At 39.5% G+C, this 23,033-nt stretch overlaps 2 protein-coding genes across 2 annotated transcripts; both read right to left on the bottom strand.

Moving 5' to 3' along the window:
- Positions 1-493: 493 nt before the first annotated feature.
- reep5 (receptor accessory protein 5) lies at positions 494-11,516 on the bottom strand. The gene is made up of 5 exons (XM_037752764.1): positions 11,280-11,516; positions 10,807-10,900; positions 4,960-5,098; positions 2,110-2,278; positions 494-815 (listed from the first exon to the last, which is right to left on the bottom strand). The coding sequence occupies exons 1-5, from the start codon at positions 11,395-11,397 to the stop codon at positions 766-768; spliced, it is 570 nt and encodes a 189-aa protein (XP_037608692.1). The 5' UTR covers positions 11,398-11,516; the 3' UTR covers positions 494-765.
- A 3,502-nt stretch (positions 11,517-15,018) lies between these two features.
- LOC119477791 (thyrotropin receptor-like) lies at positions 15,019-22,426 on the bottom strand. The gene is made up of 11 exons (XM_037751928.1): positions 22,258-22,426; positions 22,089-22,160; positions 21,189-21,263; positions 20,087-20,161; positions 19,891-19,965; positions 19,730-19,807; positions 19,248-19,316; positions 18,960-19,037; positions 17,808-17,996; positions 15,409-16,492; positions 15,019-15,324 (listed from the first exon to the last, which is right to left on the bottom strand). Exons 1-11 carry the CDS (start codon positions 22,419-22,421, stop codon positions 15,043-15,045), a joined length of 2,241 nt encoding a protein of 746 aa, XP_037607856.1. The 5' UTR covers positions 22,422-22,426; the 3' UTR covers positions 15,019-15,042.
- Positions 22,427-23,033: the final 607 nt, after the last annotated feature.

Below are 23,033 nucleotides of genomic sequence, written 5' to 3'. Positions count from 1 at the left end.
ACAATTATTGGTCAACACAAGCTGCGGTTGCAAGTGATCAAAATGACATCTCAAATGTCCAATCATAGGATTAGGGTGTAGCAATCATCAAACTGGAAGCATACCGTGTGAAGAAGACCACCCAAAGGTCAACGACCTAGAGTTTAGACAAAATGAATGCTATCCGAATAGGTTTGTTAGCGACCCTGGTCCGTGCCATTCACATTGAAATCGACCCTGGTCCGATAGAGGAAAATGCAACCGTCCCAGCGCCAAGAGGTTTGGCTGGTGGTGGAATTGGAGGGCGACAGTGAGCTGTATGTGACGGCAAGAGAGATGGAGGAGGCCGGGATGGTTAGGAGGTGGACGAGAAGGTCTGTGAATGAAAGAGTCTATCTACCTGTAGAAAATATGTCTAACACACTATTATTCTCAGCAATTCTGCACATATTTCTGCTTTTTATAAGTTCTCAGTTTAAGCACACACAAGAGACTGAAATAATGAGAAAACCACTTCAGCACGTTTGTTTTTTATTTGGTACATAAAGCACATCAGGGCCAGTGTGGTTCTCTTACAGCCCTCCAGAAGGCAAAGTTAAATAGGTAAAACTGACCTGCGACATGGCTTCAATTGATACATGTGACATTGGTGCGATATTTAATACACGTTGAATAAAGATTTAGATTACTGAACAGGATCTGTTAAAAACAAACATTTTCAAGGCAACATTTCTTCTGTAACAGAGTCCGCTCTTGCTGAGATGCTGTGGACACCAAGCCCGCTTCTTAGGAGCTCTTCTTCTCCTCAAACATGATGTTCGCTGTGGCTCTCTTGGCTGTGGACAAATTAGACACAAATGTCAGATGTCTTGTTTGTTTTCTAGATTCTTTTTAATATTAGTATTATCTTTTTTTTTTTTTTCATCACAAACAAATAAAGAAACATCTACAGACAGACTCATAAACATATCAACCCCACATACAGAAAAACAAGCATAAAATAAAATAAAATAAAATAAAATAAAACTAAATAAATCTAAATGAAATTAAATGAAATTCAATAAAATAAAATAAAATAAAATAAAATAAAATAATAATAATAATAATGAAAAAAATAAATACAAATATAATAATAATAATAATAATAATACAAATAAATACATAACAAAAAGACAACCACCACAAGAAAGCCAGACAAAGATACAATCACATTTCCGCCTATGTCCTGATCTTCTACTTTGAGGCATTTTTGTTCAATTCTAAGCTACTGTCAGTGAAACTCAAACTTTCCTGCAGATGTTTCACATTACAAAGTCCACCAGAAAAGGGAAGGAAATGACGTTTGCAACAGGAAGGCTTTTTATGTATGTATGTATGTATGTATGTGCAGGAAATGTTGAGTTTCTTTGACATTAGCTAAATTCTAAATGAAATAAGTAAATAAATGGCAAAGTATAAGCGACTGAAAGTAATTAGCGAATAAGAACAGTATTTAGAGGAAGTGTATAATAGGAGCGTATCAGAAAACAAAGAGGCTTCTTAATAAAAAAAAAAGTATTTTAAAAGAATTGCCCGTCTCTAATACAAGAAGAATAAGAAGAATGAGGTGAAGCGAAACAACGCGACGGTGAGAAGGAGAGAACGACGGCGTGACAGAGCACCCGTGCCCCCGGTCGCTTCCACTTCACAAGATGCCTCAGCTTCCCGTGGCTTCTTGTTGAGCTCGGCCAGAAACAAGCATGACGCTTCATGGAGGTCCACTGTTAAGTGCACTTAAAACACATTACGGCCCTGCCGCCCCACCTAATTTTGGCTACATCTAGTGGAGCCTTACTTTATTAATTCTTAGGTAAAATGGACCGAAAAGGAGAGTAGCGTCTGCATGTGGTTTAAACTTCAAATAATGTTGATATAAAAGGCATGTTTAATTCAACTCTTTGTATTTGTCAGACAATGTTTTAGTCCCGACTCCTTCAATTTTGTGAGAAATTACAAAATTGGAGGGATTTGTTCATTTTGGAATATTGGCTAATATATAGTCATCGGTTTTTGTTCCCCTTTACTTACAATCCCAGTCTGGGTGCTGCTCTATTGACAGTAAACACCTCGTAGACGTGTTGGTTCACTCACCTTCATCTTTGATCTTGTCCGCAGCTTCTGACGCCTTGTCCTGGACTTTCTTCAACGCGTCGTCAATCTTGGCTTCGTTCTTGAGGAAAAATGGTCGGACGATGCGGTTATAAATCGTGACCGATCCGTTAGAAGGAGTTGGGGCCATGCACCACACCAGGAAGGCACACTGGGGAAAGAAGACAAGAGCTCTGTCATCAAACTGGAACTGGAACAGGACACGGACGTCACAGTTACATTACTGGTGGTGAAACTATTCTCAATAACTCTATTATATTAAATTACTAAGAAAGAGCAAACTATATTTGACAAATACCAAGAAGTTAAACGCATAATCCAGATTAAAATTAACACAGTTGAAGCTGCCAAATGCAGGAAGGTCAGCTGGCAAAAGAAACAATGCTGATATGTGAATGAGTAAATTAATAGATTTATTAATTTAAGTCTGTTAATAAGTAAAAATATAAATATAAAAACATAATTCAAAGCGGTAAACACCCACAGCATAAATCCAACTGTCCTTCCTGCATTTATCAGTTTAAACTATGTTGATTTCAGCCTGGATTATGACTTCAACTTCTTCATATTTGTGTAATACGATCTGCGCTACGATTGGTCAGAAAGTGGTGCTTTTATACAAGTTGATCTCTTATCTGGAACATAACCTGCTCCGGAGCAGGTTAGGTGTTCAGTTTAAGTTACCATGGCGATCTACCCCGATAAGAAGTGAAATACCGTCGTAGGACGGAAAAACCCTGAAGTTACCTCACTAACCCTAAATCCCTCTTCGTAGTACAGACCTCTGGTTTACAGTCAGATTAACGCCTGTGTTACAGAGACCATGGCTGTACATTATACATGACTACCACGTCACAATCTTGTTTTTCTATGTCTGAAGTTAAATGGATGAGGAAATTTAAATAAACACAACAAAGAGCACCCGTGCTTTGACTGGACATGGCAGCGTCTTTCACCCTGTGTCTGTCCCTCCCTGCCTGTCGGAGGAAGAGATTATCACGTATATCGCCCGTCCCTTAAAGCAAACACAGGCTCTCTGCATTAAATGGCTGCCTGTGAACTTGCTGACGCAGCTCTCAGCACTCGGATACTCTTTTATCATCAGTGCAGAGTGCTCCGCCCTCGACATGTTGATGAGTTTACTCTGCTCATAAGAACGGAGAAAAAAAAACATGCACCCACTCTCGTGAGAAGCTGTGCTCAATGTGGTCAGAGTCCATTGTTTGACTCAACCCACATTCAGCAGCTCCCTCAGCCTCCTCGTCACGCATAGTGAGTCTACACACAGCCTACATGTGAGAGATGGATATTTAGAAGGTTATTCATGGTTACTATTTTGGTATTTCTTACTGTTAACTTTGATATTATTCATAAAGGTTACCCCACAATTGATATGCAATTTGCATCCTTATTTATTTATATGCAGGCAGTGTGTTTGTATTCCAAATGCACTGAGGTCTGTACTACGAAGAGAGTTCAACACACCCAGGGTGTGTTCTCGTTATCTGGCTTAACTAACCCTAACAAACCCAGATCCCGCTAAACGGTCCTATGACGGTGGTTATCAACTCAGTAAATCAACCCAGGGCTTCTCAGTCTGGCTCTGAGCGCGTTGCTCCTTTGTTTTTGTTATTAAGTGGAGAAATAAAATCGCTGCAACATAAACAGCATCCGTCCGTCTCTGGCTGCAACATACACATGAAATGCCTATTGCATATGTTATATACTTTTCTAATTATCATGCATTTTATCTTGTTTTCTTTGACTTATTGAGACGTCGTAGTGTGTTATTGGAGTGGCGAGAGTCCAAAAATGGAAATATGCAGCAACAGTAATCACACATTCTGGGATTATTTTGGTTTAAATATAGTTTTTTTTTGCTGCAGACAAATATGAGTAGCTTGTATCAAAGTTTGAGATTTATAAAACAAACCACCACTGAATGAAGCAAACTACTAGTACAACATTCCCCTTGTGCCACCTGCTATGCTTGTATTTAGTGTGTGCTTTTGTTCACGATTATGACATTCGACAGGACGGGGCTGTACAGGACAGGATGGGACCTGCTCAATGTGGGCGGAGTCGAATGTCTGATTCTAACCTCATTGAACAACTCCCTGAATTGCACACTGCAGTGAGTGACACTTGTCTCAAATGAGGTGCTGACTCACAAGACATCTAACGCTTTGGTCAGACTGCCTCGCTAAACCGCTGCGTATCTCACACGTATTGTCCATACCGGCAGCGTTTCTGCTGCTGCTGGGCTGCCCCTGCCAGCCCTTTCTTTCTGCCTTTCATAATGGCCAATTCACTTCATTATTAATGTCATTTATATTTAATTTAGACAGCAAAAGGTTAAGAAGCGTGTGCTCATTTGTAAATAACAATGATAATCCACAATTAACACCCCGGAGGTTCGTGACATTTATGGAGCCGTGCAAGTCACTGCATTTTCTACAACACTGTCCTGCAAATATTTCAGAATAAAAGCCTTGTGTTAACAAATGAAGGAATTCTGTCTACAGAAAAAAAAGCTTGGGCGCTTTTATTTTGAAATGGCAGCAGGAAGTGTTTTTGTCTTTTTTTCATGTTCGTGACATATTCTGCAGATACAGACATTTAAACTGTAGTAATGTTGCTCGTATGATGTCAATATACAGTCAAAGGATCACTTTCACTGTCTGTTGTTGCTGTGAACCGCGCAGCTTGCGGTAAAAATAGACCTCGAATCCCTAGATGAGACTTAGCTGACACGCCGCCGGGAGCCTCTGTGGCTGCTCTAACCTGTTAACACATCGTTTGAAACCCAAACAAACACAACAGCTGGATTACCTTTCCGATATAGTAGAACGGGAACCAGGAGAGAAAGATATCAGCGAAGAACTCTGCCACACTAAAGAGTCCGTACACCACCCAGTAGGTCAGCCATTTAGTATCATCATCTTTGGTGGCACTTTCAATGGCCTTAATCCTGGAAAGAGAGAGGAACAACATGTTAGAGAAATAGTTTGATATTATAAAGTCATAATTATTGTCACTCTGGTCCGGCATGTGGTCGTCCATCTCTTCCGTCCTTTGTTTTCTCTCTTTCTTTCATTTGTTGTTACAGTGACGGCTCTGGTTAGGGAAATCTAAAAGTCACTATAAAGACATCGTTGATGAGAGACGGGAACCAAAACAATCCCTGCTGTCAAAGTCACAGTCTGCAACTGAATGTAAAGATGAGTCAAAGCTATTGTTTTTCTGGTGAGGTCACGTCTTCTCTGCGATGTTTAAGGGACATTTGTCTTAAAATATACACTTGCAGAGATCTAAAGAATCAGTCTTTTCAGACACTGAAGCTTTTTCATTGTTTCATCTGTGGCAAAGACAGGTACATTTTTATCAGTAGCTTTTATTTTTGAAGCTTTTGACTAAGATGCGAGGAAAGGAAAGAGAGGAAAGGAAACGAAGAGACACATTAGCACAATGAAAAAGACCCAAGGGGCTTTGAGATGGTCTTCAAGATGACGGAGCAGAACGACTTCCGGTTCAAGCGAAGATCGAGGAGCGAGGAAATGTCAAATAAGAGACTTGGGATGTTCCCCCTTATGTGGCTGATGTCCCAGTAGCCATATTTGATGCGGCCATCTTTGTAGTTTTACATTGTCAGCCATAATGTTTTGTAGTTTCAGTAATTCTAATTTTATTGATATTAATAATTATCTTAACATTCTTACATTTGCTAATGACCAGACCTGTTCATACCTTCGTCCCCAACAAAAACAATAAACATGAAAACTTCCAAGGGGGGGGTGAATAGTTTTTATAGGCCAATGTTTTTATGCTATTTGCTAAAAGAAATTCCTTACAAAGGTTGTTGTACTAAACAGAGCTATTTAATACATTTACCAAACATGATGTTTAAATAGAGCCCCCCAAGTATATAGCAGCGTTAGAAACACACAGTAATTGCCTGTTTTTCTGGTTCCCGTTTGTTTTGCTTCATCTTTCCTCTTGTCAAACACACAGCAGTATTTAAAGGAAGTGTGCAACAGCACTGGAGAGAGAAAACACTGAACATGATTGGGTAGTATTTAGTTTCCTCTTGTCGTTTGTTTCTAACAGCAGTCTTTATCATGTATTTGCATTCTCCCTGAGGCCTGTGCTTCTCAGTATAAAAGCTCCTATGTGTTTCAGTTACACGCTTCCATGCTGTTTTAGTGCAGTTTTAACAGTCCGGACACTCAACACAGCTCAACTGTCCACCAGTAAGGGTTGTTACATACACATGTGCTGACTTGGCCCGGCTCGGTTTGACTCGGCACATTAGCCCAGCAGAGCAGGGATTTGCATTTCCATTACAACAGTGCGTTCCCTGTTTGAAGGTGAGCACCTTGGCCAAAGGAGCAGCTATAAAATGGTGGATAAATACATTTCATTTCCTTAAATCTTCACAATAAAAGTCCCCTGTTATTTTTGCTGCTTGTTCTCTTCCTCTCTGCAGTATTAGTTTTTTATAAAGACTAGCCGCTAACAAAGCTCTGCAAATTCTGAGATCAACATTTCATTTCCTATAATTTCTTCATAATAAATGTTGCCCGTTATTTTTATTTAAAAGCTTTTATTATGAAGCAGCAAATCAGGACTGTTGGGGTTTTCATCAGCAGCAACTTAACACGAATTATTCGGCCGACAGCTCAAAGCGAAACAGGGACGCAGAAGAGAAGCTAAAGATCAAACCACAGATATTCAGTTAGAAGATAGGGAACACACACAACGTCCTCCTCTGGTCTCCTGCACAGATTAGAGTTGAGTTAAGTTGCTGCTGATGAAAACCCAACAATGTACGGAAGTACAGAAGGACCTGAAATTGTCAGAGCTGATTACTAACGGACACCATTGGGTCCCTGGCATGGCAAGTCCTGTCAGAGACTTTCCTCATGCTGATGAACAACCAGGGTGTAACCACTGCTCAAGGCAGAGTACCTTGTGCATGACTGATGAACGTGTTGATCAATTCAAAATTCATCTCAGAGAAGGGAAAAGGGCCAAATTTCAAAACCAGTTTTTGATAAGAACTTTATACTGCTGCTCAAACACGCTCTGCAATCCAGTCGTGTGACTCGCTGATCACATAAAAACACTGTTCGCTTCAAATGTTCAAGGGTAATCAAGGTAAGCCTGAGAACAACTGCCCAACAGGTTTGGGACTTACTTTGGAGTCTTTAGTGAGGTAACATCAAGCGGCAGGGCGGCAGGGCGGCAGACGAATTCAAAATCCGAGCCTAACTGAGTCATAACTGAGTCTGTAAGGGAGACAAGATCGTGGCTAAACCCAGTCTGAGAGGATATCAAGTATAAAAAAAAACTGAATTGCATGTGTGGGTTGTTATAACGTTGTATGTATTTTAGAACATTCTTATGTAGGCATGCAAAATATGGGACGAAGGAAGGTAAATTCATGCAAATGAGTTGTCTGTGGATCCTGTTCAGACCTGGTGTTAACATACGTCCTCAGTGATCGGATCACAAGTGGACAGCTCTAAGTACATATGTGAACGCACTATAGATGCATTGAGATCGGATCTTTCAGACCACATTCAGAGGTCAAATATCAATACTGATCAAAATAATCGTGATTGTCATTTTGGCCATTAATCTTGCAGCCCTACTTGGATATCAACAAGTTTTTGGATATGTGCAAATATCGCAACGCCGACCTTTTTAAGAAGGTGTTTGACGGAATGAAAGAGGGAGGCTGTGTTCACATGGTCGAACAAGTCCGCCAACCAGTTAATCAGAGAATAAACGGCTGCATGTAAATGGGAATATTAGTGGAATATAAATTTTCATTAGCAAATGTAAGCAGCTTTTTCGGAATAAGGGCATACAATGTAATATTATGTGCATGTGAACGTCACTGAGAGAGAGTGTCTGCTTTGGTTAACCATCTACAGCTCCGAATACTTTTGTTTAACTTTATGATATAATCACAAACTGTACGTACGAGGCGAGCCTAAAAAGAAATAGGTAACTAACTAGTTTGAGAGTTAGAAGCATACTTGTTATTTTACAAGAGAGATTTGTGTTTTTATCTGTGCTGAGTAAAGGTCATCCACTGATGAAGATCACATTACACAGTTGAAAGCTCCAAAGAAAAGCTGGATCTTGAGTGGGAATCATTTTGTCAAACTAAATAAACCAAACTAGGATGTTAGGACGATTTAATTGCTGAGCTCTTATGTATTTATAACTAAGTATGTATTCTAACTGTACTTTATTTATTCTAACTCTAATGTATTGTCACAAGTATTTAATATAAAAGATAAACACTAATATTTGATATATTATATATATAATATTTGAATATTTTCAAGTGATTCACCCATCATGTCACTGCCACATAATGTCTGCGACTCAAACAGCACGGCGGTATAAATACGGAAGGAAGCAGCTTGTGGTTAGTGAGTGACACGTCAGACTGACTTTCTTTTGAGATCGTGACTCAACTAACGTTATTTCCTGAAGACCAAAATGACGCCTTGTATTAATATTTTTAACCCAACTTCCCAAAATAATGATCTCATCATAACGTTAACTAAAGATGCCAAATGTTTTATTTTAACTGCAGATAGTCCTGGTCATTCTATGTCGGTCTCATCGTGGCGTCATTCCTCACAGCCTCGAGGCATCCGAGGACAAAACAGAGCACAAGTGACGGAGGAGAACACAACATGTGATACTGAGTCTACCAGTAGCTGAGAGATTATGAGATAATTACATCATGATAACGGTTTCAAAATGATCAAATTGTTTTCTCCGAACAAGTCTTAAAATGAATATGAGAAGCACAGAAAATTGTGTAATTAAGTCATGATCACAAGATTATCAGAGGGGAAACTCCACTGATTTTATGATCAGTTTACTAGAAATAACAACTCAAGATCCGCTGTGGAGGAGCTTTGATAAGCCTGAAAATATATAAACCTGACAAATAGATAGCTGCACTGGTTGGAAAACCATTCATCCATCCAAAAATCTAAAAAATGTACAGCATTCATTTGAAAAAAGGTCTGCAAAAACGTTAAGTATCCACCTTATTCTCTACTGTAGAAATGATGTGGGCGTAACTTCCGGTGAGGTAGCGGGAGTAGCAATAAGATAGTTAGTCCCATATAAGCTAACCATAGTGCTAAACGCCAACGACGCTCTTTTGAAAAGTAATTCGCCTTCAATTTACAAAATCCTGCTTTATTTTTTAACAGATATTTAACTGACGTTAAATTTGCATTTTCTAAAATGTCATTGCGGAGAGGAGGTCTCTCGTCGCCCTTAAGGGGTTTCTTTCACAACAATGACCTGAAATAAGCTGTACATTATCCTGCTTATTACACGGCTACTTAATTAAGAAATCAATAATTTGACACCAAGACGGTCCGACAGAGTCCGACATCAGAGCCGCGCCCATAGCAACGGTCTGCTATCCATAGCAACGGTCTGTTATACATATCAACGGTCTGTTATACATAGTAACGGTCTGTTATACATAGCAGTAGTCTGTTATACATAGCAGTAGTCTGTTATACATAGTAACGGTCTGTTTTACATAGTAACGGTCTGTTATACATAGCAACGGTCTGTTATACATAGTAATGGTCTGTTATACATAGCAGTAGTCTGTTATACATAGTAACGGTCTGTTTTACATAGTAACGGTCTGTTATACATAGCAACAGTCTGTTATACATAGCAGTAGTCTGTTATACATAGTAACGGTCTGTTATACATAGTTACGGTCTATTATACATAGCAACGGTCTGTTATACATAGTAATGGTCTGTTATACATAGCAGTAGTCTGTTATACATAGTAACGGTCTGTTTTACATAGTAACGGTCTGTTATACATAGCAACAGTCTGTTATACATAGCAGTAGTCTGTTATACATAGTAACGGTCTGTTATACATAGTTACGGTCTATTATACATAGCAACGGTCTGTTATACATAGTAACGGTCTGTTATACATAGCAACGGTCTGCTATCCATAGCAACGGTCTGTTATACATATCAACGGTCTGTTATACATAGTAACGGTCTGTTATACATAGTAACGGTCTGTTATACATAGCAACGGTCTGCTATCCATAGCAACGGTCTGTTATACATATCAACGGTCTGTTATACATAGTAACGGTCTGTTTTACATAGCAATAGTCTGTTATACATATCAACGGTCTGTTATACGTAGTAATGGTCTGTTATACATAGCAGCAGTCTGTTGTACATAGTAACGGTCTGTTATACATAGCAACAGTCTGTTATACATAGTAACGGTCTGTTATACATAGTAACGGTCTGTTATACATAGCAAAAGTCTGTTATACATAGCAACGGTCTGTTATACATAGTAACAGTCTATTATACATAGCAACGGTCTGTTATAAAGAAATAACAGACTTTAGAACGCCATGATTGACCAATCAGAATCGTGTATTCAACACAGCCGTGTAATAAACTGAAATAATGGTGACTACCAGACTACAGTATGCTATACATACATACACATAGCTGAAAATCTAATAATACAATTAAAGGTGTGTGTATGTGCGTGCATGTGTGCGCGCGCGTGTGCATGTGCTGAGTTAGGGGCGCTGCCTCCCTTAGAGTTAAAAGGTCTAATAATAAATACACTTACGATATGTAGGCTGGATAAAGGAAGCCGATGAGGTTACACAGCAGAGAGGCTCCGTAGCCTATGACCAAGTAAACTGCGATGATCCCGACGACAGCTGGAACAAAAACACACACCAGATGTTTATCACGCATTTACTATAATAAACATATTATACTGCACTGCTGAGCACAATAAATACAGCTGCTAAGCCTTGATGTTTATTATTGATTACAAATCAAGAGCAATATTTAATTTATTTGGTTAGATTATGAGGAAAAATGTACTATAATAAACATATTATACTGCACTGCTGATCATAATGAATACAGCTACTAGGCCTGATGTGTATTATTGATACAAATCAACAGCAATGTTTCATTTATTTGGATACGTTATGACAAAAGGTGCATGGAGGTGTTTGTGCCACGCTTCCTCTTTCTGATGCATCGAGCTCTTTCTTCTGTTTTTCCATCCCCGCCCATGTAAACACTCACCCAGAGAGATGTAGGTCCTGCTCACTCCGGTTCTGGCCTCGATCTTGGCCAGAACATCTGTCATTATGTTCTTTTCATGGAGAAACTTCTCAAATCTTTCTTTGAGCCCCTGCGCCATGACTGCTGCTGCTGCACTTCCTTTCTTTCTTTATAGAGAAGCAATGCTGGATTACGAAATGTGTTTCTGAATCAAACTGCGACACCTCTGCAACTCAATACACCACCACACACACTGCTGCTACCAGAGACAAGAAACAGAAGTCACACAGAGAAAACGGATGGACTCTACTGCCTCAGGGCCACGGGCTTCACAATAAGAGCATGAGGTTTGTTTAAAGCTGCAGTGGGTAGAAATGGAGATAGTATTATTAAAAAAAATAATAATTATAAAATGGTCCCTACATCCTGACAGTTATAATAGAGTATTAGGGACACATTGAGGGAAAAAAATCAGAGATTTCGAGAATAAAGTTGTAATATTAGGAGAAAAAAGTCGTATTGTTACGAGAATAAAGTCATAACTTTACGAGAAAAAAAGTAGTTTTTAGTACGAGAATAAACGAGAAAAAAAGTCGTTATAATATGAGAATAAACAAGAAAAAAGTCGTAATATTACGAGAATAAGGTCATAACTTTACGAGAAAAAAAGTTGTTATAGTACAAGAATAAACAAGAAAAAGTCGTAATATTATGAAAATAAACAAGAAAAAAGTAGTATTACGAGAATAAATGAGAAAAAAAGTCGTAATATGAGAATAAAGTCTTATCTTTACGAGAAAAAAAGTAGTAATATTACGAGAATAAACGAGAGAAAAAAGTCGTAATAGTATAACTTCACAGGATGCTCCATGTTCCTCATTTTCACACAAACGGCACAATGCTCTATTTCCCCTCTAAAATAACACCTAAAATTACCACTTTATAATATTATGATTTTATTCTTATAATATTACGACTTTTTTTCTTGTAGACTTTTGACTTTATTTTCGAAATCTCAGATTTATTTATGTTTTCCTCAATGTGGCCCTAGTACTCGTGCATAATACATGAGACAGGTAATATGAAAAAAATCATGTGACTCTGTGTCCTCCGGTGCTCCTAATAGAGAGCCTAAGTCACGCCCCTTACGGTGGAACCCATGAGACCTTATTTCGGAAAAAATATGAACGGTAGTCAACGGAGAGAGACAAATAATTTTTCCCTTTTTATTTTATTATTTTTTAATACTGTTTCAACATAATAATATCATATAAATGTAACAGCCATCTAAAGAGGAAGCGTTCTGTGCTCTCACATTGTGCATTTTTCTGATGTGCTATAATGAAATTTACCTCAAACATACACCCCCAAATCCAAAAATGTACACCCATGTCACTGCTGATTTTTTCGAAAATCAAGTATGAATTGTGTTTCAAAGAGCAAGCTGCATGAGGGGATGTTTGAGGATTTGAATGTGCTGTTTAATGATTCATTGTTTTACATAATTAATCACCACTGATCAAACGTGTAGCTCCCATTAGTATCAATCATTTGGTTGGAACACTAGTAAATAAAATGCATTTTCATAGCAGCATATAGGCAGATTACACTCATGATATGATGCAGGATGATTCATTCTTAAAACTATATTTCAAACTAAGTGAATCCATCCCCCCCTTTACAGTTGTAAGTAGCAAAAACAGGATGTTTTCATCCCATTCCCAAATAAGTGTGAGTATTTACTTTGAAGGTAAGTGGAAGTAAACGTGGTCTCATACAGCTACAGTAAATGTGTCCAGCTTGACACAGCTGCTGCTCAATAATTAAAGAGAAAGGAGGGATTTTTCCCCCTGACCTCAGTCTTACAGGTATTGCCTTCTCCCACACTGTTTACTTTAGCAAGAACTCTACCTATCAAATCCTTTAGGTTAAGGGTTATTGATGTTAGATAACCTCATGATCAGGTTAGGGATTGTCAGGGCTGCTGAAGACCTATGTAATTTAGAGGAATATTTCCTGAGAGTCTAAAATCAGGGCACACACCATGTAACAATAACATGAGCCCTCTGCAGCCACACCCTTACTGGCTCTGATGACATTGCAAATACACTGTGTAGTTACTGGCATTAAATGCAATTATTTAAAACATCCTGCAGTGTGCAGCCGCTGATTTATAATGTAAGATTGCTGATAATGTAAGAGACATACTCAGATATTAATAACCAGGTATCATAATAAGACATAATAGTGTGCATGTAAAGACTCTTATTTACAGATGATGTTGATACAGAACAGGAGTTGGCGGAAGCTGTTTATAGTACTTAAAATAATATAGTGTTTAAAAGAAACAATTATAAAATGATTATAATGTTTATAAAATATTATTATTATTATTATTATTATTATTATTATTAATAATAATAATAATAATAATAGCTTGCATTTTATAGCACCTTTCAAGGAACCCAAGGACGCTTTACACATATGGAGACAGAACAAATGACACAATCAATTCTCAGCGGACATCTCACCTATAGGTCCAGAACTGGCCCTAACCACACTGAAAGGCCTGCTGATCTCTCTCCAACAACTCGATGTCTTTTGCATCTTTGTAGTCTCAATGCAATGAATCCTACAAATGGATCTCTTCTTAAGGGCATTCACGGTGTTACACTTACAGACGAAAAGTGCCCCCGCTTAACCTTCACAGCTCCACATACCTGACCAAACACTACGTAAAGTGGGTGTGATACCGGGAGTGTTTGTTTGGAAAAGTTACAAGAATCATCAGACAAGCGAGTGGTTTTCAGACGCTGTTACAACACCCGCGATTCGACTGTTATCAGACCATTAAATAGGCGTTATCAGTCGCTATAAGCAGCATAGATGTGGGTCCTTAGGGGCCTACTACGCCTACTACTTTGTAAAAGTGAAAGTGAAAATTAAAAGCAACACGTTCTAACATGTAAAACTGCATGAGACGTTACACTTTAAACACAAACAAAAAGGCTTCTTCAGGTTTAGGCAACAAAACTACAACTTGTTTAGGTTTAGGCAAAAAAAACACTTAAGTTTAGGGAAAAACACCATGTTTTGGGTTAAAATAACTATGAACGCAAAGACAACTACACATTGCTGGTTTCATACGGGATGCAAACTTCGGTCTCCTCGGTGAAAACTCTGTGTTTTGTGTCCCATCCATCGCCCACGGCCTGCACCCTAATGGAGTTTCACACTGTCTATACTACAGCGTCTGACTTCCGCTTCTGCTCCTGTCATAGATAATACGGTCGCTAGAGTTAGTTGTCGTGTTCTTTTATACCTTCTTTCAGTGATCTACCATGTGAATAGATGATAAAACCTACTAGTGGGTGTAGTAGGCCCCTATTGACCCACATCTATGGGGCTAATAGCAGCTGATAACGCCTATTTAATAGCCTGACAACAGTCTAATCGTCTGGTTACTACACGATCCGATAACCTTTTCATTCGAAGCATACTGACGTCTTTACTTTACTCTTAACACTGAGTTCTCCTCATCTTTACATTTTCTATGCAGTTTTAGACACATTTCCCCTCATCTTTCCCCCACAGCTGGAGACTAAACATTTGCTATCATTACTTGTAGATTAATATATGGATCATTATTTTGGAACAGCATACAACGGAGGTATCCAGGTATTCTGATACAAGAAATGAATGGATCATAAATTCTAAGAGGCCACGGTACTGTCTAATGGTTAGGTTCTGTGAATTGTTAAATCTACGACTACAAGAAAAAATATTAATCAAATTTCAAAAGCAACCTTGGGGCATCTTGTAGCCTGGCGATTCCTGTATTTAAATGTTTTGGGATATGTGGGCTGGACTGTAGGGTGGACATCGTCTCTCTGTATATGTGGGGAGTAATACTGACAAGCTGGCTTCGATAGAGGTGCGCTTGCCGTTGGCACAGCCCCATCCGGCTCAGCAGCATCAGGAGGTCTCGGTGAAACGCCTTTGTCAGGATAGCATAAAAAAATGGGTGCGCGCAAGAGTTGAGAGGATAGAAAAGCACCAGCAGCACCTGTTGAGAGAAAAAAAAAAAAAACATACATCAGTCTTTATTTTAAAACAGAAAAGGAAATTAAATCTCAAGAGGGAGTCGCACCTTGGAGTCGGTGACAGTCATCAGCGGTTGGTGGAGAGCTGCAGACAAGCCGTAGAAGCAAATGGGAGCCAGACACAGAAAGTTGGTGAAGATTAGAACGGCCATGCGTTTGGCCATGCTGGTATCACATCTGCTGGACTGGTGCTGGGGATTGTGCACCATGCAGTAGATGTGGAGGTAACACAAACACACCACCATGAAAGCAACGACGTTAACCATCAGCACGGAGACCACGTAGGCCCGAGCAGCAGTCGTCTCGGTGTCCATGGGTAGGCAGATGCTCACTCTCTGGTAACTGCTCACACCGACCACCGGCAGCATCGCTAGAATCACACACAGCGTCCAGCCAACGAGCATCAGCACAGCTACGTGGCGTAACCGAAGTTTCCTGTCTGGCCTCATGGCGTAGAAGATGGCATGCCAGCGCTGGAGGCTGATTAAAGTTAACGTGTACACGGATAGCTCGCTGGCAAACACCGATAATGTCCCCGCTAGATCGCAGCCGCCTCCTGTCTGCCAGGCAATAGCATAGTGGTGATAATGGGAGCGCGTGTAGAGGTCGACGGATGCGACGAGCAGCAAGTATATCCCCATGCAGAAGTCTGCAAACGCCAGGTGACCCATGAGGAAACGGGTGACGGAGAACTTCTGCCGGCTGGTCAGCAGGATGAACATCACCAGGAGGTTGGCTGTAATGGCTAACGGACTGACCACCCAGACCAACACCCGCAGGAAGCCGTGACTCAGCACGTCCTCGCAGGGGTTCAGGGCGTCAGGCAGGGGGGTGCACAAGAGTCCACGGTTATCTGCGCGGAGTTCATCACACAGTGCAAAGTCAAAACCTTCACTGAGACGCTCCGTAGGTAACTCCACGTAAAACTCATTCTGAGACTGTTCGGTGGGGCAAACGGAGGTGTCGTTGTAATGATTGTGATTTCTGCCGTCGGCGGTTGGGAGACCGAAGCTGTCGTTCACGTGTTGATAGATTTTGTGTCTCAGATGCCTCTGAGAAAGAGCTGCGGAGGATTCCTGCAGCTTTCCCAAAGCAGCGCGGGTCAGGTTGCAAATAACTGCCTCCGAGTGTCTTGAACACAAACGATACAGATTATTAATCAGAGAATGAACTAGGCTACGACATTTTTTAGATGCATGCAAATGTTCTTCCACAGGTTCAAAAACTCTCGACGGAGGAAAAATGCACTCTGTCGCTAATTTGTAGTCACTTTGTTAATGATGTGTCAGGCCTTCATCAAATACCGTAGACTGTATATATAAAGAAAAAACACCAATCAGAGGCAGCAGCTCCCTGGCAAAGGTTAATGAGCTCTTCCAATTGTAAATAAGCATTGTATATTTAAACCTATCAAAAAACTAACTACATAGGTACTGTACATAACCCTGGACTTGTAATCCCCAAAAGGCACAACTAGACCACACTGTCAACCATTATACCAAATTTGAAGTTCATATGTTAAATAGTTTCCAAGTTCTACTCCGAGAACAAAATTGAAGTCGAAAAAAATCACAGTTTTTGGCCAAAATTTCAAAAGTTTTGTGTACCTTGGACTTCTAACCCCCAAAATGTACAACTAGACCACACTGTCACCCATCATACCAAATTTGAAGTTCCTATGTTAAACAGTTTTCGAGTTCTGCTACGGAAACGAAAGTGTGACACGCGAACGGACAGAGGGACGGACAGAGCGCTATATATCCCCAACTACCTTGTCGCGGTATAAAAACGAACTACATAGGTACATAATCAGACAGAATAATTCAGTATACAGGGGAGAAGCAGGTATTAATACATAAAATAATTTCAAAGTCAAAGGATGGACCAAATATATAAATAAATATGATATCATGATAATAGATATTTTTTAGTATAGGTTGGAAAACAGTGAAAATGGGCCAATGTTGGCTAAAAAGAAAAATAACCCAATATCATAATAATCACAATAGTCAAAGATCAGCAATCACAAAAAATAAGTCTTATACATAAGATGTATTCTTTTTGATCTTATGGTTATGGGTTTGATATTACAATTAGAAGAGCTCATTTACCTTAATTTGTAGGGTTGCCTGGAGATGCTGCTGGCGCTCTCTGATAGGTGTTTTTATTCATATAAAGTCACTTAGTGAAGTCTGATGAAGTGACTACAAGTGATCAACACTGCAGGATTTTCCCCCCCCACAGTAACATGTTTAAATACAAATCATTACAATGCTGAAAAACTCAATCATTCACTCAATTCATTGAAATCAGCTTTTGTGAGTACTCTAATACGTACACGTTACCGTGGGCTCGAGGGTAGTTCAGTATGTATAGGACAACTACCTGACAAAAAGAAACCATAGTGGGAAAGTATTTCCCCAACACTTTCAATTCTCTTACTTACCCTCTCCACCTTTTCAACATGTTGAGACCACAACAATGGCTCGGGAAGGTCAATTCAGCACTCTGCAAATGGAGAAAGGCTCTAAAGGGGGGCAGCACTTTGAGGGCCCATGTGTTTTTAGCCTTGAGTCTTTCAATGGTCTCCATACCTATTGAAGGCAGAGAGCTAACTTTGGTTTCTGAAAGGTCTCTGGAAGGACAAATTGTTCGGATTATTCATTTGGACACAAAGCTGAGGCTGTTCCTATATCTGAGGTTACAGTATTGTAACCCTAGTTCTATAAACACAGGCGGAGCCCTCTACTGGACTCTATGGGTAATGCTGTCCTCCAATCACACGCACGCATTCGCCCACAGAGATTTGCACAAACGTAGCCGGCCAATCAGGACGTGCCTACCGAATATGTGCGTTACCACAGTATATAAGGCGGTGTCCAGCGTTGCCTGGTATCCCATGCCCTCTTCAGCGAGCAGAGACTCCTTGGTAACTCCTTCTCAGGAGCCAAGTCTAGAGAGGATGGCTCAGACACAGCCCCCCAGAACTGGGGGAAGGACCAAGGCTGGGCCGCCAACATCTGAGTGAGTTCTGTGTATCATGGTGCCGAGTAACGACCTGATGCTATCAGAATGACTGACAACTGCTCCCGCCTCACTATCTCCAGTAGGGGAGGGATGAAATGGAGGGCGTAAAGCTGCTTTCTTGGCCGTGGGCACGTGTGCAAACGCGTCCACTCCCAGGGGTGTGTCCTTCTGTCGTGCCAGAGAGGAGCCATAGCTGGCAGTGGGTGTTGCGTTGGATGGCAAACAAGATCCACTTCCACTCTGTTGAACCGGGACCAAATCTGCTTCACCATCTCCGGTTGAAGCCTCCATTCGTCTGGCAGAGGTCTGCCTCTTGAGGTCGCCCCATGCACCATGACTCCATCCGTGGAGATGTAGCAGTCAGTGCACATCGATTGACACCACATTATATACTGCGGTAACGCACAAATTCGGTAGGCGCATCCTGATTGGTCCGCGTGCGTTTGATTGGAGGAACGTATTACCCATAGAGTCCAGTAGAGGGCGGTAAGTATGTGAGAAAACACAAAGTAAAGTTCTCTATTTTCCCAGAAGAACACAAATTCCTCTTCTAGCAAATTCTGTCACTCACAAGTGCGTTGGGCCTTGAATCACGCCATAAAATGCAAATTCATCTATTCGTTCCAAATCCACATTCCTGTGAAGATACCTGTAGAATGGAGAATAGATTAGAGGCAAAGAATGTGGCCAAAATTAATCTGTTTTGTTTTACAAAAATCACACATAATTTTATCAAAACACAATATTAATGCAACCTGACAGCCAGCCAGGTGGTTATAGCTTTATTAGCTCATTTATAACACATAAAGAGACCATAAAAGAAAGTTGTAAAGTTGCAAAATAATTCCAAATGGCATACACTTCCTCCAGTCTGCTCCCGTTGAAGGCATAGTGCTGGATCTCTCTCACGCCGTTGCTATTCAGCATGCTAAAAAAAAAAAGGAAAGAAGAGAATATCATGTGAACCTTCAACTCATTTTTTATTAAAAGTGGAAAATGAGTTCCATTTCTTGTCTCGCTAGTGGAGACTCACGAAGGATCGGGCTTTTATTTGTCACTGCACACTTTTGATTACATTCCTATCTGACATGGCTAAAGCAAAAAGCTCGATTTACGGATGGTACAGTTATGCCTTAACATTGTCATAATTTAATATTGGTTTCAAAATTTAAAAAATAGTAAGTGCAATCAGATTACAAGAGATGAAATCATACTGGTGTAAAGCTGTAAGATAAAATGAGCAGAAGCCATCACAGAACTGTCATTTTAACGCCCGTGAGTCAGCGACAGTGTGGGTGAAAATGTCATTTGATTCATCGTTCAACTATCAATCCTACTTACATGGTCAGAGCGTTCTCAGATATTCCAGTGAAAGAATTAGCAGGTATAACTTGTATGAAGACGTTCTCCACTATCTCTCTGTCAGAAAGGGATGAACATTAAATATTTTTACACCAGTTAAAAATATGTACATTTTTAGAAAACGATTAAATGCTACATACAAAATAAAATCCTCTTGGCTGGACTGAATATATTGCAGCCCGGGAAAGGAGGTGAGACCCGTGTTGGTGATCCCGCTGTATGGAGACAAATGTCGAGTTAATGGTTAAACTATTGATAGACATTGTTTTCTTGTGGAAAATGTGATAAGCTATGATACAAGAAGAACTACACATGAGCAAATGAAATCTTACTTACAGGTACTTTAAATTCGGCAGATCTTTAAATGCCTCTTGGTCAATGTGTGACAGCGTTTTGAGACCCGTTAGTTGTCTGTTGGACACACAAACACACACTTTACTATCTCATAAAGTTGACTTTCTATTTCATCATTCAAAATGTTGTTTTTTTAATACTTTAATATGTAGTTTGGTCAATACATATAATGTTCTGACCTCTTACCTCCTGTAAAATGTCCAACTTCTAGTGTGTTGAGCAGTATATGTATGTAAATTTATGTAGCCAGGACAGTGACAGTAAATTTTGGCATTGAAAATATAATTTGGCATTGAAAACAAGATCCAAACATTGGCATGGAAACACCTGGATAAGTTGTATTGGCACCAAGTGGCAACTTCCGGGTCTGAAAAATGAAGCCAATTTGGAAGTGCCAAAAAAATGCAGTTCCTCAGATGGCCACTGGAGGTTGTTGAATGTTGATAATATTCAATGTTCATTATATTGTTTATAGTCCCTGTGGGGTTACTACGGTGGACACTTAAAGCCTTTCCTTCCTGTATGTCAACTGCTGTATGTTTCTATGTTATACGGTATTGTAAGTTTTGTATGTGTTTTTATGCTTGCTGCAGTGCAAATTGCCTACTTAGGAAAACTACTCTATGCCAAAACGGTGATCGAAAGTTGAAAGATTGTTGTTGTCTACTATCAGAATAGAATAAACTGATTTTGAATGCCTGTGTTATATTTTTTAGTGGAACTTTTTTCCGTGCAAATACAACTTTTGTGTCCCTTTTCAGTTCAGGTCTTTGACGCCAAAACATTACTGTCGCTGCTCTGACTCCATATCCAACGGCTTCAGACCCCATTAATCTACACTCAATGACCCATAATGACAAAGAGGAAACATGTTTTTATAATATTTTGCTGCAAAACGTTGTGGGCATGTTTGCTCCGTAATATCATCAGCACAATATCTGTTGTGATTTGGACCTTGAGACGAGACAGAGCGGTTGCATGTGATGCTCAATCCGTTCTTTGTGAATTCGCCCGTTTTATGTGCATTCACGGTGGCTTCATTTGAATCACGTTAATCAAGTTGCACTGCTCAAAGGTTACGTACATGTGGGTGACCCTGGACAGGTTGTGGAAAGAATACCTCTCAAGATATCTTATAGTATCATCATCAGAGATGTATCTGAAAAGACACACACAAACAAAGAAAATGCAACAAAAGTACAATCTGGAGAGTCGTGCTATATTTGGATTTGCAGAGGTGGAGGAAAATAAAAATAAAATGAAAACCCCTCAGTTAGCTAACGCAACAAGTTCTGCCAGCTAACTATACCTCACTAGGTAACAAAGCAGAAAGACAAACTGACAGATAAACAGATTTATCAGTTTGCTGCTGCTCAGACTCAAACCAGCATGAGTACGCCTGCGCAGGCTTGGAGGATGACCTATGACCTGCAGCTTCTACTATAGTCATACTTCATATTCCCATTTTAACAACAACCTTCTTTTTTTCACTTTGAGCACAAAATTAAGTTATTTGTCCGATCAACTTAGCCAGGAAATGACTCCAATATGTGCAATATTACTTATTTTCTCATCATATGTAATATTACTATTGCAAATTTCCCCACTACGAGACTAATAAAGGAATATCTTATAAAGGAATATCTTATTTACTTACTTTTCTGTTTTTTTGCTTACTTTTTTTAATCTTTTTAATTTTAATTATCTTATTTACTCTCATTTTACTAAATGTGTCTTACTTTATTGTTATTCTATTAGGCATTTGTGCTAGTAATAGTACTTTTTATCTTATACACTTGACTTGTTGTAATTTTGAGCAATCTCTGGCACAAGAATCTCCTTCTGGATTAATAAAGTTCTATCTTATTTTATCTTAAATATGAAATATCATAGAAATGTCACAATACACTGGAGGGGGTATTTCAGTATTCTTCAGTATACAGGTTTGAAAGAGTATTTGGGGGAAAGAAAGAGAGAATCTTACATGCGAGAAAGGTTGGCCAAGTTGACAAAAGCATTCTGAGGAATAGAGGAAAGTTTGGTTCCCACAAGCGACCTGAAGCAGAAATACATTGCGACTTTTCAGTCTTGATGTACAACTGAACTCATGAGCTACAATCAGAGTTGTTGAGAAGAAGAATGTCGTTACTTACACCTCCTGTGTGCTGGAATGGAAAAAAGGCATGACCTCGGCACCAAAACATGAAACACTGTAGATGCTCCAGTCACACCGGCAACGAGGTGGACAATAATCCAGCAGGAGAGAGACCTGGACGGAACTGAAAATGAAAACAAGTAGATTCAAATCAGGCTTCATTGTGAAAGTGGTGATTCAGAAGAGGAGACTCTTCAGGTCACGCTGCTCAGTGAAGAGGTTCTGGAAGAGGCTGGGCTGGATTTTGGCCAATGGTGGAAGTCTGGCAAGATTACAGACTGGCACTTCTGGTCAAGACCTTCAGAATAAAAACCTAATTGACTTTACTTGCATAATACAAATTAGACTCATATATATTCATATGCATATACAGTATATATACATACTTTTGATGAACAGTTGTAACTTTTTTGCATGAGTTGTGTCCAAAAAATAATTAGCAAATAACTTATTTGAAATTTCTTAATGTTCCTCTTGTCAGAAAACACTCGAGGACAACTTTGAAGTTACTTGAATTTAACTTATATTTCCATTTTTATGTTGCTTCTACTCCACTTCATTTTAGAGGTAACTTTTGTACTTTTTACTGCACCACACTTATCTGCAAATTTCATGGTAATCAGGTGATAATTAGCAAGTAAACTATTTGAAATTTCTTTGGAATTACTGCCAAATTACCCCAATATTTACCTCAAAATGTATCAAAAATTACTTTATTATAAACATTATTTAATAATTATATTCTGCTATTTCCCAATAGCTAGTAATTCATTT

This window comes from Sebastes umbrosus, chromosome 19, assembly GCF_015220745.1.
Source record: "Sebastes umbrosus isolate fSebUmb1 chromosome 19, fSebUmb1.pri, whole genome shotgun sequence".
In the NCBI taxonomy this organism is placed as follows: Eukaryota; Metazoa; Chordata; class Actinopteri; order Perciformes; family Sebastidae; genus Sebastes; species Sebastes umbrosus.
This window is presented reverse-complemented; position numbering and strand designations above follow the sequence as displayed.

What these genes read in the sequence shown, in the direction of transcription:
- reep5 (XM_037752764.1), bottom strand. Translation starts at nt 11,397, where the DNA reads ATGGCGCAGGGGCTCAAAGAAAGATTTGAGAAGTTTCTCCATGAAAAG. An exon ending in CTTTATCCAGCCTACATATC is followed by an intron (nt 5,099 to 10,806) that starts GTAAGTGTATTT and finishes CTCTCTTTCCAG; the next exon opens with GATTAAGGCCATTGAAAGTG. An exon ending in GGACAAGATCAAAGATGAAG is followed by an intron (nt 816 to 2,109) that starts GTGAGTGAACCA and finishes ATTTGTCCACAG; the next exon opens with CCAAGAGAGCCACAGCGAAC.
- LOC119477791 (XM_037751928.1), bottom strand. Translation starts at nt 22,421, where the DNA reads ATGAAGCCTGATTTGAATCTACTTGTTTTCATTTTCAGTTCCGTCCAG. An exon ending in CTGCCGAATTTAAAGTACCT is followed by an intron (nt 19,966 to 20,086) that starts GTAAGTAAGATT and finishes GTCTCCATACAG; the next exon opens with CGGGATCACCAACACGGGTC. An exon ending in GGGAGCAGACTGGAGGAAGT is followed by an intron (nt 19,038 to 19,247) that starts GTATGCCATTTG and finishes TCCATTCTACAG; the next exon opens with GTATCTTCACAGGAATGTGG.